Source organism: Manis pentadactyla, chromosome 1 (genome assembly GCF_030020395.1).
Source record: "Manis pentadactyla isolate mManPen7 chromosome 1, mManPen7.hap1, whole genome shotgun sequence".
Lineage (NCBI taxonomy): Eukaryota > Metazoa > Chordata > Mammalia > Pholidota > Manidae > Manis > Manis pentadactyla.
In genome coordinates, this window is record NC_080019.1 from 42,952,982 (window position 1) to 42,974,207 (window position 21,226).

Sequence of the window (21,226 nt, forward strand, 5' to 3'; positions counted from 1 at the left end):
GGAGATCACAGATGCCAGAAAGGAGATCGCAGAAATGAAACAAACTCTGGAAGGGTTTATAAGCAGAATGGATAGAATGCAAGAGGCCATTGATGGAATTGAAATCAGAGAACAGGAACGCATAGAAGCTGACATAGAGAGAGACAAAAGGATCTCCAGGAATGAAACAATATTAAGAGAACTGTGTGACCAATCCAAAAGGAACAATATCCGTATTATAGGGGTCCCAGAAGAAGAAGAGAGAGGCAAAGAGATGGAAAGTATCTTAGAAGAAATAATTGCTGAAAACTTCCCCACACTGGGGGAGGAAGTAATCAAACAGACCACGGAATACACAGAACCCCCAACAGAAAGGATCCAAGAAGGGCAACACCAAGACACATAATAATTAAAATGGCAAAGATCAAGGACAAGGAAAGAGTGTGAAAGGCAGCTAGAGAGAAAAAGGTCACCTATAAAGGGAAACCCATCAGGCTAACGTCAGATTTCTCAACAGAAACCCTACAGGCCAGAAGAGAATGGCATGATATATTTAATACAATGAAACAGAAGGGCCTTGAACCAAGGATACTGTATCCAGCACGACTATCATTCAAATATGACGGTGGGATTAAACAATTCCCAGACAAACAAAAGCTGAGGGAATTTGCTTTCCACAAACCACCACTACAGAACATCTTACAGGGACTGCTCTAGATGGGAGCACTCCTAGAAAGAGCACAGCACAAAACACCCAACATATGAAGAATCGAGGAGGAGGAACAAGAAGGGAGAGAAGAAAAGAATCTCCAGACAGTGTATATAACAGCTCAATAAGTGAGCTAAGTTAGGCAGTAAGATACTAAAGAGGCTAACCTTGAACCTTTGGTAACCACGAATTTAAAGCCTGCAATGGCAATAAGTACATATCTTTCAATAGTCACCCTAAATGTTAATGGGTTGAATGCACCAATCAAAAGACACAGAGTAACAGAATGGATAAAAAAGCAAGACCCATCTATATGCTGCTTACAAGAAACTCACCTCAAACCCAAAGACATGTACAGACTAAAAGTCAAGGGATGGAAAAACATATTTCAAGCAAACAACAGTGAGAAGAAAGCAGGGGTTGCAGTACTAATATCAGACAAAATAGACTTCAAAACAAAGAAAGTAACAAGAGATAAAGAAGGACACTACATAATGATAAAGGGCTCAGTCAAACAAGAGGATATAACCATTCTAAATATATATGCACCCAACACAGGAGCACCAGCATATGTGAAACAAATACTAACAGAACTAAAGGGGGATATAGACTGCAATGCATTCATTCTAGGAGACTTCAACACACCACTCACCCCAAAGGATAGATCCACTGGGCAGAAAATAAGTAAGGACACGGAAGCACTGAACAACACAGTAGAGCAGATGGACCTAATAGACATCTATAGAACTCTACATCCAAAAGCAGCGGGATATACATTCTTCTCAAGTGCACATGGAACATTCTCCAGAATAGACCACATACTAGGCCACAAAGAGAGCCTCAGAAAATTCCAAAAGATTGAAATCCTACCAACCAACTTTTCAGACCACAAAGGCATAAAACTAGAAATAAACTGTACAAAGAAAGCAAACAGGCTCACAAACACATGGAGGCTTAACAACACGCTCCTAAATAATCAATGGATCAATGACCAAATCAAAATGGAGATCCAGCAATATATGGAAACAAATGACAACAACAACACTAAGCCCCAACTTCTGTGGGACACAGCAAAAGCAGTCTTAAGAGGAAAGTATATAGCAATCCAAGCATATTTAAAAAAGGAAGAGCAATCCCAAATGAATGGTCTAATGTCACAATTATCGAAATTGGAAAAAGAAGAACAGATGAGGCCTAAGGTCAGCAGAAGGAGGGACATAATAAAGATCAGAGAAGAAATAAATAAAATTGAGAAGAATAAAACAATAGCAAAAATCAATGAAACCAAGAGCTGGTTCTTCGAGAAAATAAACAAAATAGATAAGCCTCTAGCCAGACTTATTAAGAAGAAAAGAGAATCAACACAAATCAACAGTATCAGAAACGAGAAAGGAAAAATCACGACGGACCCCACGGAAATGCAAAGAATTATTGGAGAATACTATGAAAACCTATATGCTAACAAGCTGGGAAACCTAGGAGAAATGGACAACTTCCTAGAAAAATATAACCTTCCAAGATTGACCCAGGAAGAAACAGAAAATCTAAACAGACCAATTACCAGCAACGAAATTGAAGAGGTAATCAAAAAACTACCAAAGAACAAAACCCCCGGGCCAGATGGATTTACCTCGGAATTTTATCAGACATACAGGGAAGACATAATACCCATTCTCCTTAAAGTTTTCCAAAAAATAGAGGAGGAGGGGATACTCCCAAACTCATTCTATGAAGCTAACATCACCCTAATACCAAAACCAGGCAAAGACCACACCAAAAAAGAAAACTACAGACCAATATCCCTGATGAACGTAGATGCAAAAATACTCAACAAAATATTAGCAAACCGAATTCAAAAATACATCAAAAGGATCATACACCATGACCAAGTGGGATTCATTCCAGGGATGCAAGGATGGTACAACATTCGAAAGTCCATCAACATCATCCACCACATCAACAAAAAGAAAGACAAAAACCACATGATCATCTCCATAGATGCTGAAAAAGCATTTGACAAAGTTCAACATCCATTCATGTTAAAAACTCTCAGCAAAATGGGAATAGAGGGCAAGTACCTCAACATAATAAAGGCCATCTATGATAAACCCACAGCCAACATTATATTGAACAGCGAGAAGCTGAAAGCATTTCCTCTGAGATCGGGAACTAGACAGGGATGCCCACTCTCTCCACTGTTATTTAACATAGTACTGGAGGTCCTAGCCACGGCAATCAGACAAAATAAAGAAATACAAGGAATCCAGATTGGTAAAGAAGAAGTTAAACTGTCACTATTTGCAGATGACATGATACTGTACATAAAAAACCCTAAAGACTCCACCCCAAAATTACTAGAACTGATATCGGAATACAGCAAAGTTGCAGGATACAAAATCAACACACAGAAATCTGTGGCTTTCCTATATACTAACAATGAACCAACAGAGAGAGAAATCAGGAAAACAACTCCATTCACAATTGCATCAAAAAAAATAAAATACCTAGGAATAAACCTAACCAAAGAAGTGAAAGACTTATACTCTGAAAACTACAAGTCACTCTTAAGAGAAATTAAAGGGGACACTAACAGATGGAAACTCATCCCATGCTCGTGGCTAGGAAGAATTAATATCGTCAAAATGGCCATCCTGCCCAAAGCAATATACAGATTTGATGCAATCCCTATGAAACTACCAGCAACATTCTTCAATGAACTGGAACAAATAATTCAAAAATTCATATGGAAACACCAAAGACCCCGAATAGCCAAAGCAATCCTGAGAAAGAAGAATAAAGTAGGGGGGATCTCACTCCCCAACTTCAAGCTCTACTATAAAGCCATAGTAATCAAGACAATTTGGTACTGGCACAAGAGCAGAGCCACAGACCAATGGAACAGACTAGAGAATCCAGACATTAACCCAGACATATATGGTCAATTAATATTTGATAAAGGAGCCATGGACATACAATGGCGAAATGACAGTCTCTTCAACAGGTGGTGCTGGCAAAACTGGACAGCTACATGTAGGAGAATGAAACTGGACCATTGTCTAACCCCATATACAAAAGTAAACTCAAAATGGATCAAAGACCTGAATGTAAGCCATGAAACCATTAAACTCTTGGAAGAAAACATAGGCGAAAACCTCTTAGACATAAACATGAGTGACCTCTTCTTGAACATATCTCCCCGGGCAAGGAAAACAACAGCAAAAATGAGTAAGTGGGACTATATTAAGCTGAAAAGCTTCTGTACAGCAAAAGACACCATCAATAGAACAAGAAGGATCCCTACAGTATGGGAGAATATATTTGAAAATGACACATCCGATAAAGCCTTGACGTCCAGAATATATAAGGAGCTCACACGCCTCAACAAACAAAAAACAAATAACCCAATTAAAAAATGGGCAGAGGAACTGAACAGACAGTTCTCCAAAAAAGAAATACAGATGGCCAACAGACACATGAAAAGATGCTCCACATCGCTAATTATCAGAGAAATGCAAATTAAAACTACAATGAGGTATCACCTCACACCAGTAAGGATGGCTGCCATCCAAAAGACAAACAACAACAAATGTTGGCGAGGCTGTGGAGAAAGGGGAACCCTCCTACACTGCTGGTGGGAATGTAAGTTAGTTCAACCATTGTGGAAAGCAGTATGGAGGTACATCAAAATGCTCAAAACAGACTTACCATTTGACCCAGGAATTGCACTCCTAGGAATTTACCCTAAGAATGCAGCAATCAAGTTTGAGAAAGACAGATGCACCCCTATGTTTATCGCAGCACTATTTACAATAGCCAAGAATTGGAAGCAACCTAAATGTCCATCAATAGATGAATGGATAAAGAAGATGTGGTACATATACACAATGGAATACTACTCAGCCATAAGAAAAGGGCAAATCCAATCATTTGCAGCAACATGGATGGAGCTGGAGGGTATTATGCTCAGTGAAACAAGCCAAGCGGAGAAAGAGAAATACCAAATGATTTCACTTATCTGTGGAATATAAGAACAAAGGAAAAACTGAAGGAACAAAACAGCAGCAGAATCACAGAACTCAAGAATGGACTAACAGGTACCAAAGGGAAAGGGACTGGGGAGGATGGGTGGGGAGGGAGGGATAAGGGGGGGAGAAGTAGGGGGGTATTAAGATTAACATGCATGGGGGGGTAGGAGAAAAGGGAGGGCTGTACAACACAGAGAAGGCAAGTAGTGATTCTACAACATTTTGCTATGCTGATGGACAGTGACTGTAAAGGGGTTTATAGGGGAGACCTGGTATAGGGGAGAGCCTAGTAAACATAATATTCGTCATGTAAGTGTAGATTAGTGATAGCAAAAAAAAAAAAAAAAAAAAAAAAAAAAAAGGGCAGTTCCTGTGTGGTAACCTCCAACGAGTTCTACACAAGGGTATAAAGGGCATATAAAAGTGTAGGCAAAGGGTCTGTTTGTGTTTATACAGAGGATCAAAGCCTAATTGGGCTACCCTGAAAATGAACTAAGATACGATATGAAAAAGAACTTCCAACATCTGCACTCTCTGGAAGACTCATGCCAGAAGATGATCATCAAAAAACCCCAACAAAGATCCACGCACTGCTACAGCTGTAGATGCACTCATCCCACCAGTTCCTGGACTTGCCATGGGAATGAAGAAGGAGATATCTAAGCTGACCTGTGCATACAGTAAAACAACAAATTTGACTGGATCTATACTGTTGGAACTCAACCAAGAATTTGGAGAAGTGCAAATTGTAGCGCTCCAAAGTCTTACAACTACAAACTATTTATTGTTAAAAGAACATATGGCATGTGAACAGTCCCCAGGAATGGGTTGTTTTAATTTGTCTGATTTCTCTCAGACTGTTCAAGTTCATTTGGACAATATCCACCATATCATAGATAAGTTTTCACAAATGCCTAAGGTGCCTAACTGGTTTTCTTGGTTTCACTGGAGATGGCTGGTAATTACAGATATGCTTTGGTTATGTAACTATACTCCTATTATGTTAATGTGTGTGTGCAATTTAAGTAGTAGCTTAAAACCTATACATGCTGAAGTTACTCTACAAGAAGATATATCAAAGAAATAATCAATCTTCCCATGTTTTCTTCCGCCTGCTACTTCTATAGCTTTTCTTCTTCCTTCCTAATTACAACCCTTAAACAGAATTCGTGCCTCATATCAAATTTACCGAGTATCATAATTCTTCCAAGTGGTAAAGATACCTCAAGACAAATGCTGGGCATAGAAGCCACAGGGCATAAATATGCAAAGAAGTAAAAAGCTAACTTTTTCAAACAATAAGGCTTCTCTCTCACTTACCAACTTCACATTTCCCTGTATGGCCCCGGAAGATGACTGGTTAGCCAGAGACGGGTAAGATTCCTCAAGGGAGGAACAACCTAAGACAGGCACAGTCGCAGGGGGGCCATCAGGTGAGAAATTGGGGATCAACAGAGGTGAGGCTTAGAACCTCACCTCCCCGCTCTGAGAGAAATCTTCTGCATACGTGGATGTTTTATTGCCCTGGTCTAGCTTGGATTAACACATAGTCTACAGGCACACACCTGATCATCTACATTTGCTCTCTTACAACACTAAACTATGTTTTCTACCTTTATCTTGTATCTACCTACCACTTCAGCATTTTATTAAAAATAATAATAATAAAGAGAGAAATGTGGTATCCACATATAAATCAAGTATAAAAACCAAATGAGTATTCATATTTGAACTGACTGTTTATAGTTCATAATGCATGAGCAAAACCAAAAGTTTCTGTGATGACTGCCCTTGTACTGTTCACTATGTAACTTATTCATTATGTAAGAATTTGTTCTCCATGTAAGAACTTGTTTGTTATGCCTCAGAAGATTGGAGACTGACAAAAATTAGGCTTGGGGTGGAATAATGATTGTGCATTGAGAATTGACTCCCCTATACAGAATTTTATTGTCGTTAACAACCATTTGATCAATAAATATGAGAGATGCCCTCACAAAAAAAAAAAAAAAAAAAGGACAGACTTCCAATGGTAAAATAAATTAGTAACCGGGATGTAATGTAGAGCATAAGGAATATAGTCAAGATATTGTAACAGCCTGGTAGGGTGATAGCTGGAACCTAGAATTATGTATATAAATGTTCTACCACTGTGTTGTACACTTGAAACTCATGTAATGTAATACTGTGTGTCAACTACCCTTCAATAAAAAGTAATTATTAAAAAAAAAAAAAAAAAAAAGAAAAAGCACAAGTGTTCTCATTTTTATAAAAGTATTTCTAGGTGTATAAATGAAATAAAAATAAGTATGCTTGAAAACTTGGTTTTAAATGTATAAACTTTAATTCACACGTCGGCAACAATAGATAAGCCTCTCAGATGTTAATCCAGCAATACACCAAAATTTCCAAAGCACTGTGGATAAAGTGAAGGCTCCTATGGCTTCTCACCTGGCCCTGGTCAGCTTACTCACTAATATGCGTGGGCAATGCGTTGTTACTGACTATATAAAGAGATCCACCCAGTGCTCTGGGTGTCACGGTGGCATGGCTGCATGGCTGCAAGAGAGCAGAGACTGGAGTGGTGGCAGCACAGAGGACAGAGACTGAGACGACTATAGTGGTAGAGAAGCCCAGAGGCAGTGACTGGCTTGCTGCCACGATGGGAATGAAGTTGGGTAATAAATCCTTTTACCCCCAGAATGTTCCACCATCATTCCTCATTCTCATTGAATCCATAGTGAATTTGTCTGGGGCTGAAACCCACTGGCAAGACAAGTACTTTCATGTATATTATGTAATTTTATCATCAAGATGAAAATTCTTGTGTGGGAGCTTAAACAGGGCAAGGCTGTGTCTTAATTCACTGCTGTATCCCCAGCATCTATCACACTGCTCAGCACACAGGAAGCAGGCCCCCAACAAATACTATATTTACTGAATGAATGCACACTAGTTTAGAGAACAGGAAATGGAGGTCCAGAGAAAGAACTTGCTCAAGGTCACAGAGTTGTCAGAGGCAGGGCAGCAACTACACTCAGATCTTTCTCTTAATTCTTAGAGCTCAGTGTCCTGCCATCACCTGCTATTATGGGAATGACTGGCAGCACAAGAAAAGGCAAATCTTGGCTGTGTACAGGGTCTTGAAGTAAGGGCAGGAAGGAAAATGGTGGCCATTCGAGGGTATGGGAGCAGCTGTGGGAAGTTTAAGACTATGAATAACTGTTAAGAAAGGGAACAGAAATGATACACAGGGAAATGCATCACAGAAGCTGCCGAGAGTTTGGGAGATAATTAAAGGAGATAAGGGAATGAAAGTTGGCAATCCTAACCTGCCCCACAACACTGGTTTAAGACAGTGACCTGGTCCACAAGTGCCTGAGGAATAGGCTAGGGAGGAAAATGGGTTAAAAATATTCTGGCACAGCCCTGTACCACGCAGCCTCAGAGCATGTGAGTGCCAAAGGTGCCTTGGCAGTCATCCAGGAATTGCTTCCACAACACAGGACCCATGGTCACCACACCGCTGACAAGTTACATGTGTCACTCTTTCATATGCAAGCTTCTGCCACTGCCAGTCAAACATATCCTGAGTCTCACCTCAGAGAAAACCAGGTGGTAAGTTTTGGACATCATTATGGTTGGCACAACTGCTCAAAATCCTCTATAATTTGCACAAAGATGTGTGAAAAATGAACATCTCCAGGAAAGATCTTCAAAATCACCACAAAAGCTGAGCCTTCCTACCTTAGCTAGCTTCTCTTGCAGGCTTACCAACCTGTGATATGTCTCCATGTGCAAATAAATATGAAACTTGCTGAACAAATGTGATTAAAAGGTGAATTTAGATAGTAGTTTAAAACCTATACATGCTGAAGTTACTCTACAAGAAGATATGTCAAAGAAATAATTAATCTTCCCATGTTTTCTTCCGCCTGCTACTTCTATAGCTTTTCTTCTTCCTTCCTAATTACAACCCTTAAATAGAATTCGTGCCTCATATCAAATTTACCGAGTATCATAATTCTTCCAAGTGGTAAAGATACCTCAAGATAAATGCTGGGCATAGAAGCCACAGAGCATAAATATGCAAAGAAGTAAAAAGCTAACCTTTTCAAACAATAAGGCTTCTTTCTCACTTACCAACTTTACATTTCCCTGTATGGCCCCGGAAGATGACTGGTTAGCCAGAGACGGGTAAGATTCCTCAAGGGAGGAACAACCTAAGACAGGCACAGTCGCAGGGGGGCCATCAGGTGAGAAATTGGGGATCAACAGAGGTGAGGCTTAGAACCTCACCTCCCCGCTCTGAGAGAAATCTTCTGCATACGTGGATGTTTTATTGCCCTGGTCTAGCTTGGATTAACACATAGTCTACAGGCACACACCTGATCATCTACATTTGCTCTCTTACAACACTAAACTATGTTTTCTACCTTTATCTTGTATCTACCTACCACTTCAGCATTTTATTAAAAATAATAATAATAGAGAAATGTGGTATCCACATATAAATCAAGTATAAAAATCAAATGAGTATTCATATTTGAACTGACTGTTTATAGTTCATAATGCATGAGCAAAACCAAAAGTTTCTGTGATGACTGCCCTTGTACTGTTCACCATGTAACTTATTCACTATGTAAGAATTTGTTCTCCATGTAAGAACTTGTTCGTTATGCTTCAGAAGATTGGAGACTGACGAAAATTAGGCTTGGGGTGGATTAATGATTGTGCATTGAGCATTGACTCCCCTATACAGAATTTTATTGTTGTTAACAACCATTTGATCAATAAATATGAGAGATGCCCTCACAACAACAACAAAAAAAAGTACACACTTCCAATTGTAAAATAAATAAGTAACCGGGATGTAATGTAGAGCATAAGGAATATAGTCAAAATATTGTAACAACTTGGTATGGTGATAGCTGGTACCTAGAATTATCATGTATATAAATGTTGAATCACTGTGTTGTACACCTGAAACTAATGTAATGTAATACTGTGTGTCAACTACCCTTCAAAAAAAAAAAATTATCTACAAAAAAAATTAATTAACTAATTAATTTTTTAAAAAAAAGGTGAATTTAGAGTTCACCTGTCTTTGTCCTGAGACTGTGTGTAAAATAAGCCACTTCTTGTGGCAAATGCATAGGCATTGTCCAGCATTCCTCTATCCAGGCCCCCTGGACTCGTTCAACGCCTCAGTGCTCTCTGTTGCTGGAACCAGGAGATCATACCACCAGTCTCTGAACAGATTTTGAGGAACCCCAGTGGTCAGATTCTGAATCACAGAGGTTGAACCTTACCTAGAGAAGCCATGTTCCCATAAGTCTCCATTATCTCACTCTTGGCCAGAGTCCCTGGTAACGAGTAGCTGCCAAGGCTTGAAGCAGCAGGCACCTCCTTCGTTGCTTTCAGAATCATAGCCATGTCCCAGAACATGTTTGGACCCTGAAGACAAATAGATACAGGTGAGTTTAGGAGGGGATTGTCAGTTGGAGGTCGTGTGAATACAGCTTTGAGGATGAAAACATAAGTAGCTATTCCTGGAGGCCACAAAACATTAAGGAAAAAAAAAAAAGGGAAAAGGAAACCAGTCTTCCCTAATCCCCAGGGTGAGTTAGGCAGAAAAGCAAACCTGCTACCTTTTTCCCTATCACTTTGATTTTACCTCATTGTCCACTCCAGCACCCAAACCTAACTTGCCCGGAGTGCATGACAAGTGAGCACAAAAGGACATTCTCCAGAATAGACTTTTCTGAGGTCTAAAGATCAAAGAAGCAAGGTTCTGATCATATTAGCACAGGGATGCTTTGAGAAACCTCAGTCCTTATCTAGCTAGCGATGGTTAAGGGATGTGTTTGAAAACACTGAGGGCCACAGTATATAGTTTCACTTCTCAAAGTGCGGTCCAGATCAGCAGCATCACCGCCTGGGAGCTTGTGACAATGTCAGACCACACTCCAGACCTCCTGAATCAGAATCAGCATTTTCAGAATACCCCCTGGTGACTCCTATGCATATTAAAATTTGAGAAGCACTGGTTAGAGTTATCAAATCTTTCTTGACTGTTATCACCTGAAGAATTTTTTTAAAATACTGATGTCTGGGTCTCGCCCACCGCCCGCCCCAGAGATTCTGATTTAACTGGAATGGGGTATGGCATAGCATCACTATTTTACAGAAAGCTTCCAGGTCATTCTGTGTAGCAAAGTATAAAAAGTACTATATCTCACATCAATCAGAAGAAAATGTTCCTATTATGTTCCAAAGGACTAAAGGCCAGAGCCCTAGCCAGAACACAAGACTGCAAGTGTGCAGTCTCCTCTGAAACCACTTGAGGTTTTCAGTTCTCTCACCCCTCCTTCCTCCCAGCCCTTTTTTACCTTTTCCTCCTGTTCTGATACATCAAGGCCTGTCTGAGGACCCTCCCCAGGAGCCCAGACCTTGATGTTCTCAGAGTGCACTTGCTGGCTGGATGCCTGACCTAGGAAGTTCTCCTCCTCGTCCTCTTCCTTTTTCACTGTCACTGGGCCCCAAGGGGCCAGGGCAATAGCCTCTCTCAATTCTGCAGTCATCTTCTCTGCTCAGCAGGGGAACTCCAATAGCTGGGGGCTGCCCAGCAGAAGTCAGGCCCCATCTAATTTTTAAGTTTCAACAGCTTCTTCTTGAGTTTCTCCCCTGGGCCAGGATGAGTATCGTCTACTGAGAAATCAGAAAACACTGTCAACACTCAGCAGAGGTTTGCCTGGATGCCACTAAGCCCACTGACCAGTTTCCTCAGTGCCTGGGCAGTGGCCACTGCAATACAGTACTCATAGGATGGAAAGAGTTGAACCATGGACACATAATTTGCCACCTTACAAACAGCTTTATATAATAGCCATGGATGTCCCCCCCACCGATTACACAATCTATTTTTATTGTAAAAACTTGAAAAATACAGAAAATGACTAAGAAAAATCACCCTGGTCTACCTCCAAAGACATAACCCCTGTATATAGAATTAAAGATATTTCTTATAAGGGAAAACCTCCTACACTGACAATTATGACTTAATAAAATTTTTGTGTTTACGGGAATACATATTTTCACAATTATCACCATGTGTTTTTCAAAGAAACACTATTAAAATACAGATTTATTTTTTATTGCCAAAGATACACAACAGCATGAACAAAAGAAATCTCAAGAAAAAGACTGGAAGTCTAGACACCAACATGTTAGGGACAGTCATTTCAGGGTCATAAGATTACAGGTAGTTTTGAGGGTTTTTTTGTCTGATTTTTAAATTTCCCACTTCTTCCAAATGTCTAGTAAGGTCAAGTATTACTCTTAAGATAAAAAAATATTTTTTCATGTTGCCATTCTTTATGCTTATCATTTTTAGTCTACATAATAATGTATGGTATTGACTGTCATTCTCACTGAAAAAGGACCAAATAATACAGAAATATGTAGAATTAAATGTCTACACACACACACAGAATAATTATCAGTTATCAATCTTTTCTTTCTCTCTCTCTATATATATCTTCACACATATTACTTTCCCCAAAAATACATTAGCTTACACTTGTACATTGTTCAGCAACTTCTAGTGTTTGTTTTTTGAACTTCCATATTTCACAACAGTCTTCAACAGATCTTTCAATGTAAGTACATACACAGGTACCTCATTCTGGCACAGTATCCTAAACCACGGCCACAATTTACCTAGCCACCCCCTATTTATGAACCATTGTTTTAGTAAAAATTTTATTTCCAGTTTTCCTTAATAATTATTGTTAAAAATGTTTCTGTTCAACTGGTTATTTCTTCTGCTGAATGACTCCTTTAGGATAGAGGAATTACTGGTTCAAGGATTTTATATTTGACATGTATTCTAACATTGCTTTCTAAAAGGACCACACCAAATGACACCATCACTAACTTAACAATACCCTTTATCATAGCCAAACCAGCAGGTTTTTGTTACTTTTTTAAATTTGTGAGTTAAAATATCTTACTATTTTAGCTGACCTTTAAGAGATTGAAAAATTCCTATTCCACTTCAGATGTTTTATTAGAAAAAAAGTGCTAATTTTATTAAGTCCCTTTTTGAGGCTACTGAAGTGATTATATGCTTTTTCCTCTGTCAACTTAATGTATACAATGAATTTGAGAACGCAGTAGTTTCATTTCTGCAACAAATCTTAATTCTGGATGATTATCCTTTCCATGGCTAGCTGAATCTACTGGGCGGGAAGGCCCTTAACACTCATTTCGTCTGTGTACTGAGCACGACTACCTACGGTGTTGTCATCGGCCTCCAGACCCAGAGTACAGTCCTAAGAAGGGCTTCCTTTTCAATGTCCTGTCCCTATTTCCAAAGGTGGCAACCTGTCGCCTCAACCCCACGCAGCCCTGTTCCCAGGGGGTGAGCCTGGCCCCTGGGGCGGTCCGTGTCCAACTTCCCCCGGAGTCAGGCCTCCGTATGGCGGCAGCCAGCTTTCCGAGGTGCTGGGGTGCGGAGCCGCCCCCAGACAGGGCTGAGTCCCCAAGAGAGAGATGCAGCGGGCCGCCCCTGGGATGACTCTTCTCGCGCCCCCGACGTTCGTGCCCATCCCCGTCAACCTCGCTCACCGTGCGCCGAGAAGAGATCCAGACAGAGCTCGCAGGTTCTGGAGTAGAAGGCCAGCGATCCAATTTACACCTACCGGCGGCGCGAGAACAATGACTGGACAGGAAGTGCCTCGAAATGGGCTTCCGGCTTCCCAACTCGTCAGGATGTCCTCTCTAGGCATCTCGGAGGTGCTTTCTTCTCGATGGGTGTCCGATACCGCTCTAGACCAGGAATGGGGAGCAAGGGCGTCTAGACTGAGGTTGCAGATGGACTGTGACACTGAGCCTCAGGGAAGATTTCCCCAGGCGGGGCAGTTAAGCGAGGAGCGCACCCGGGAGTCTGAAGCTATAAAGCACTAATCTGCAGAAAGCCCTGCTAATTTTGGCCCAAACGTTTTATTTGAAAATATCAAACAGTAAAGTTTAAAGAATGGTACAATATACCTGTATCCTTCATCTGGACTCAATATTATTAACGCTGGTACGTTTGCCTTCTCTCTATATACCACCTACTGAAAAACAATTTTTTGAAAGTTGTAAACATCAAAACACTCTATTCTAAATATTTCTATATGCATCCTTTAATAAGAATATTCTCCAAATTAACATCATTACAGGCAAGAAAATCAACGATCCCCTAATATATAATATCCAGCATTATTCAGATTTCCCCAACTGTCCTAAATATATATATATATATATATATATATATATATATATATATATATATAATAGTTTTGTTTTTCCAAATAACACTGCATTTGGTTATGGCTCTTTAGTGTTCGGGTTTTTTTTTTTTTTACCTTTTATTTTGAATTTATAAATTGACAGGAAGTTTCAAAGATACTTACCTTTCACCCAGATTCCTTCAGTGGGTACATCTTACATAATGACATAGTTTAAAAATTAGGAAATCGACACTGGTAAGACGTGTATGCTTGGGTGGCCTTTTATTACGTGTATTCATGTAACCACCACCACAATCAAGATCACAATTGTTTCCACACCACGAAGACTTCCCTAGTCTATCCCTCCCTCTCCCGCCTGCCCCTCCCACCATCCCCAGCCTTATGGCAACCACTAATCTGTTTTTTCGTCTCTATAGTTTCATCATTTTAGAATGTGTAAATAAAAGGATGTCAATGCAATTATACAGTATATGACCTTTTTGAGACAGGATTTTTTCACTCACACAGTTCTCCTGAGATTCACTGATTCATTGCAGATATCCATAGCTGATTCCCTTATTGCACAGTATTAAGTATCCCAGGGTATAGCTATTCCAGTTTTAACCACCTGTTAAAAGATATTTGGATTACTTAGCAATTTTGACTATTATGAATAAAACCGCTATGAACTGTCATGTACAGGTTGTTGTGTGAACTTAAGTTTTCATTTCTCTGGGGTAAATGCTCAAGAGTGCACATAAGTCAATCATATGGTGTTTGATCTTACAAGAAACTGCCAATCTATTTTCCAGAGTGGCTGTACCATTTCCTGTTCCTAGCAACATATGAGATCGTTTCTCTGAACTTTGATAACACTATTTTTTAAAAGCTATTATGATAGGTATGCAGTGATCTTTAACTTGCATTTCTCAAATGGCTAAAAATGTTGAACATCTTTCCATTTGCTTGCCATCTATACTTAAGTAAAATGTCTTCCCATGCCTTTTGCCTATTTATAAAAAATGAATCTTATTAAGAAACCTTCATGTAATGTGAAGAATCTTTATACAGTACAGATGCAAATTCTGTGCTGATACATGATTTGCAAATATTTCCTCCCAGTCTGTAATGTTTTATCATCCTCTGAAAAGTCTTTTGCAGAGCAGTTATACTGCTGCTGAGGTCCAGTTGATCACTTTTTTCTTTTATAGAGAATGGTTTTGATATGAGTCTGAGTTCAGTTAGTCCTACTCCCTTATTTATTTACAGCCTATGGATATCCAATTGCTCCAGGAGCATTTGTTGAAAATACCATCCCTCCTCTACTGAATTGCTTTTGTACTTTTGTCAAAAATCAATAAGGCATTTGTGTTAATCTATCTCTGGCTCTTAATATCTTTTAAAAACAACCCCACTCATCTAATTCTTGTGTTTCATTATGGGGAATTTCATATATGTACAAAAGCAGAGAACAGTACAATGAATTCTCAGTACACATCCAGCTTCAACAATTGTCACCCCTCCCTTCTTCACCATATCTTTTTGAAGAATCCAGTGCAGTTTTCTTATACAATATCCCACATTCTGAATTTCTCACGGTGTCAATTATCTTGTTCCTCTGCCTCCTGTATGTCCTGTAAACTAGCAATCAGATCTAAGAAGCTTGATAAATTGTTATACTTTTGGCTTGTTATATCACCTGAGGAAGCACATGATGTGTGTTCTGTCTTAGTGATGTTACATTTTGTTAACTAGTTAAAAGATAAATGGCATCTTTCTCCACTATTAAAGTACATCTTTCCCTTTGCAATTATTGTGCAATCTGGGGTGATCCTTCTACAGCAGGAACATAAAACATCTTCATATTCATTACCTCATCACAACTTTGTGAGGTAGATATTCTCCCTGTTTAACAGATCAGAAAACAAAGGCTCCAAGAAATGTAGGCATTTGTCCAAGCAAAGTGACTCATACCCAGTCTTAAGACTTTAAACCTGGGACCCCATTTCCAGTTTTCACTCTTGGGTACCTTTCAGTCTAATGAGGAATCAACCCTCAAGGAACTTCGGGGTTGAATTAATGACCTTTATTATAATCAATACACCACTTCAACACAATCAGCAACAGAAAACACCATCCTGATATTAAGGTATTTATAGTCCAGCTGCAAAATTGGAGTTTTGAGAATTACAATATAAAATTAGCAACTCAAGAATATAGTATGAATGAAATCTACAAATGTACATAAGGGCATAGATTGAATGAATGATTGGTTCACATGGAGTAACTGACCTGACCAACCAGAGGTGGATTCTGAATTGGTTTAATCAGAACTTGAAGGGACTGGCTCTGTGTGAAAAACTTACATAGTAAGTTAAGTGCTGGGACAGAATGGTGTTCCTTAAGTAACAAGTTACCATATGTCAGCAAAGGTGAAATGTTGATTACAATTGAAAATGACAGTGGCAGGATCATCAGCTCAGGAGGTGGTGTTAAGGATTTTTCCCTATGAATAAAGCAACATAGGATCATCCTTTCATTTTGACACTCTACATCTCTAGGTTTCAAAGTCAAAAGTTGAAAAATAAGTTTTCCTTGGCAACAATGTTGGCAGTTGGACATACTGTTTTTCCATAATAAGTATTTTTCCACTAAAACAAACCAGGCATATTATCTATTAACTCCCTTAAACATTTTTAAAGCTACAGGTTTAAAAAGACTTCTTTGAATAGTAAATTCCAAAGTCAGCTACCCACCATACTTCCTCTTATAAAAATGAGTATCTTTTGAGGCTCATGGCATCCTTATATTGACTTAATGAACAAGTATTACATTATATCATGTTCTAGATTTTGACCATACCTCTTTTTCCAACTTTACTGACAACTAAATTATTTCACAAAGTCCTTTCACAAATACCCTTTCATTTAATCCTCACAACAGCCCTGTGAGATGGGCATTATGTTAACATTTGACTGAGGAAATGAAGCTCAGAGACTGACTTAAACACATGACATAGCTTAGTAAAAGAAATAGCCAAGACCTAAACCTAGGTCTTCTAATTTCAAATCCAGAGCTCTTCTTAAAGGTCCTCAAACAAGAATCTTGCCCACCAAACTCCATGTCCGACTCATCTCGAACATACATACTGTCTATATACTTTCTATAGCAGTGATGCTATCTTTACGGTATACACACTCCCAGAAAAAAATGTCCACTTTTTAATACAAAGATATTTTTACTGTCATTTATAACTACATCATTACATCTTATAAAACATAAATCCAGCTTCTTCAGAGTCCTCAGTTGTTTGAAGGTCCCTTTCTAGCGTCATAACAAATAGCCTGAGAGTATCCTTTAACTAGAATTTGCAGATTACGTTTTTGTAGTCTTGAAAGTCTACATTAACTTTCTTCTACATGCAACTCACTTGTCAACAAAAGGGTCAACCATGGATTTTTTTCCCTATGAGAACTATATATTGCCATTTCTTCAACAGTTACTTAAGTAGGCAGGGATTCTATTCTATTTTACATATGACACTATTTCTGAATCTCTATCTTGGACTTGGCATTCCTCCACAGTATGGGTTTTTTGTTGAAGATGAAGGTTTGAAGTCTGAGATAATTCTTTTTCAGACTCATCACAGTCACAGAACTTTTCATCTGTATGAATTTTCAGATGTACAGTAAGGTTTTTCCTTTGCCTAAAAACTTTACTACAATCATTACACCCATATGGTTTCTCCCCAGTGTGGATTCTCTGATGGCCAACTAAATTCCTCTTAGAAGTAAAAGATTTTCTACACTTCTCACATTCATATGGTTTCTCCCCAGTGTGCATCCTCTGATGTACAACAAGGTTTTTATTCTGACTGAAGTCTTTTCCACACTCATTACATTTATAAGGTTTCTCTCCAGTGTGGATTCTTTGATGCACCATAAGATTTCTACTAGAGGTAAGAACTTTCCTACATATATGACATTCATACGTTTTTTCCCCACTGTGAATTCTTTGATGTTCAATAAGGTTTCTGTTGTAAGTAAAGCCCTTCCCACACTCATTACATGCATAGGGCTTCTCACCAGTGTGGATTCTCTGATGGGCTATAAGGTTTGAGCGGTAACTGAAGACTTTCCCACAGTCATTGCATTTATAAGATTTTTCCCTTGTGTGAATCCTCTGATGTCCAATGAGGCTTTTCTTCAGAATGAAGCATTTACCACACTCATTACACTCATAGGGTTTCTCACCACTGTGGATTCTCTTATGTTCAATGAGGTTTCTGTTAGAACTGAAAGCTCTTCCACACTCACTGCATTCAAAGGGCTTTTCCCCAGTGTGGATTCTCCGATGTACAAGCAGGCTTGAATTGTAACTGAAAGCCTTCCCACAATCCTCACATTTGTAGGCTTTCTCCTGTGTATGGAGTTTTTGATGGACCATGAAACTTTTGCTCATAATGAAGGTTTTCCCGCACTCTCGACATTCATAAGGCTTCTCCCCATTGTGGAGTCTCTCATGGTCAATGAGGTTTCTGTTAGAACCAAAGACCTTGCCACAGTCTTTACATTCATAGAGATTCTCTCCAGTGTGGAACCTCTGGTGTAAAATGAGGCTCTTCTTCAAAATGAAAACTTTCCCACATTCATTACATTCATAGGGCTTCTCTCCATTGTGGAGTCTCTGATGGTCAAAAAGGTAAGCACTCTGAGTGAAGGCTTTCCCACATTCAGTACATTTATAAGGCTTCTCTCTGCTATGCATCCTCTTATGGTCAATGAGGTTTGACTTGGAATTGAAAATCTTCCCACATTTTTTACAGCCAAAGGTCTTCTTTTCTGTATGTACTCTCTGGTGTAAAAGGAGGCTTTTGCTTCTAATGAACACTTTTCCACATTCTTTACATTTGTATGGGTTCTCTGCACTGTGGAGTCGCTGATGGTCAACAAGGTAAGTGGTCTGAGCAAAGGTTTTTCCACATTCATCACATTTATAGGGTTTTTCCCCAGAATGAATTCTCTGGTGTAAAATGAGGCTCTTCTTCAGAATGAAAGCTTTCTGACACTTGTTACATTTATAAGGTTCTTCCCCTTTGTGGAGCCGCTGATGGTCAATGAGATAAGCATTCTGAGAGAAAACTTTCCCACACTCATTACATTTATAAGGTCTCTCCCCAGAATGGCGCCTTAAATGTATAATAAGGCCTGAGTGCCTATAGAAGCCCTTTCCACACTCCTTACACTTATAAGGTTTCTCCCCGGTATGGATTCTTTGATGGTTTAGAAGATAAGCACTTTGAGAGAAGGCTTTCCCACATTCATTACACTTGTAAGGTTTCTCCCCAGAATGGTTCCGTAAATGCATTAAAAGGCTTGAGCGCTGAATAAAGCCTTTTCCACACTCCTTACATTTATGAGGTTTCTCACCAGTATGGATTCTCCGATGGTTTATAAGATGGGAGATTTTATTGAAATGTTTACAACATATATCACATTTGTAAAACTTTTTTCCTTCAGAACCTATTAAACTTTCAGAAAGAGCTGAACCTAAAGTGAAGCTTTCTCCAAATTCTTTCCACTTTTGGCTTTGCTTTTCTGGTTGAGCTCCTTTCTTCTTGTCTCCTTCACAGAGGGAACCTTTCTTCAGCGTATCTCTTTCCCCTATTTCATTTCCCCAGTGATTTACCAAAACTTTCCATTCATATTCTTCCTCCAAAGGAAGGACTTGGGGAATACCTCCTTGAAGTCTTTTTGATGTTCCTTTCTGAGAATCTGCTCTTTGAGAAATACTTGGCTTTGATGTCACCTCCTCATTCTCAGTCATGGTCTCCCATTCTAGTAAAAGGAATAAGAAATGTAAATGTTACCACATCCCTGTGTTAGTGCAAAATCTTCAAGTGACTTTAAAATAAGCTAATAGGGTACACTTATATAAATACAAAAAAATTAACTTTTTACTAAATGAAGGTACAAAGCAGAATGAAACACTGACAGAATGTTGTAAATAGACTGACACAATTCACTCTGACTCTTCAAAGCTCTTTGTCTTCAGAGGGCAGATGGGAAAATAGAAATGTTGAAAAAAACAGATGCAAGGAAAAACCAGATAGAGAACATGGGATCATATGCATGTGGTTCAGATCTGAGGCTCAAGAATTTGGATGGAATAAAGAATCATTTGGCTTATAAAGAACTATCTTTTTGTTTTTTTCATGCTAGCAAGGGAACGTAAAGGAGAGAAAATATTCTTAAGGACTCTGAAAAGGCAATCTTTAATTTCTGGAGAGTCAAATGCATCAATACTTTTTAGTTACTTGAAAGCAATTCATCTACAGGAAAAAAATCCATTTAAAAGCATCTTAATGCTGAGAATTCATATATAACTCTCACTATTCTAAAATTGATAAATGGAAATTTAAAAATTCATTTCACAAAAACATCAGGTCTGGGTTAGAAACTCTCAATTAGACACAAAGAAGAAATACAGAATGAAAAGAAAAGGTATAGAGACAAAATTTAAAACTATGATAGCATCTATAAAATGAGGCTGAACTAGTAAACCGCCAAGGTCCCTTTCTTCTTTCTCAGATATTGTAAAATGTGAAATCATTTTTTTTTGAAAATGCATTGGAAACTTACTTTTACCATCCAAATGTGAAAAAAATTATGAACTAGTTCCCCAAATTAGCTAAAAAGTAAAATTATGTGAATAATAGTAACATTATATCCTGTTTGAGAATAACAACACTGTTCTTCTACCTAAATAGCAAAACATAGGAAAGGAGTATACCTATTTTATTTCTTCTTCAAGTTTATGAGAGTACAAGAATGGAAAACATTTGATAAATGTTAACTTTAACTATATTCTTAGGTCAGGTCCTCGTGTCTCATCAACTGTCCCTGTTTCCAAGATTTAGTCAGGATTGCCAAACACCCTACCCTACTTCACCTGGCATGTATCCTGAGCCTACCCAAAATTGGCACTCCAGTTTCTTTATCCACAGTGTTTGGATCAAGGACTGGTTTTTCAATTTAAGAATGAAACTGGTAGAAAGGAAGGATCTCTTTGAAGTACAAGTGTTTTAAGGAAGTAGTTTTAAGGAAGTAGAAGTGTTGCAAGTGGTTGAGAGGGAAAATGTTTAAGAAATGAAATGAGCAAGTTTTGTACAGTTGCCCTTGAACAGCATGGATTTGATCTGCACAAGACATTTATACACAGGTTTTTTTCAATAA

General features: G+C 38.8%; 2 protein-coding genes across 9 annotated transcripts in view; both read right to left on the reverse strand.

Moving 5' to 3' along the window:
• Positions 1-13,998, reverse strand: part of ZNF35 (zinc finger protein 35) — a 42,111-nt gene extending 28,113 nt beyond the window's left edge. For 2 of the 7 annotated variants that reach the window (XR_005024522.2, XM_057497267.1), the window contains exons 1-3: positions 13,345-13,997; positions 11,106-11,424; positions 10,026-10,170 (exon numbers count right to left, since the gene is read on the reverse strand). Coding sequence is in view for 5 of the 7 variants with exons in the window: in XM_057497267.1 (XP_057353250.1) it covers positions 10,026-10,170; positions 11,106-11,297 (337 nt within the window). In the remaining 2 variants the exon portion in view is untranslated. Of the gene's footprint in view, positions 1-10,025; positions 10,171-11,105; positions 11,425-13,344 lie in introns of all 7 variants that reach the window. The other 5 variants (XR_005024521.2, XM_036883908.2, XM_057497265.1 and 2 more) reach the window with 4 other exon arrangements.
• A 71-nt stretch (positions 13,999-14,069) lies between these two features.
• Positions 14,070-21,226, reverse strand: part of ZNF197 (zinc finger protein 197) — a 41,379-nt gene continuing 34,222 nt past the window's right edge. For both annotated transcript variants that reach the window (XM_036883904.2, XM_036883903.2), the window contains exon 6: positions 14,070-19,828. In XM_036883904.2, coding sequence (XP_036739799.2) covers positions 17,517-19,828 — 2,312 coding nt within the window. In that variant the 3' untranslated portion in view covers positions 14,070-17,516. The remainder of the gene's footprint in view (positions 19,829-21,226) is intronic.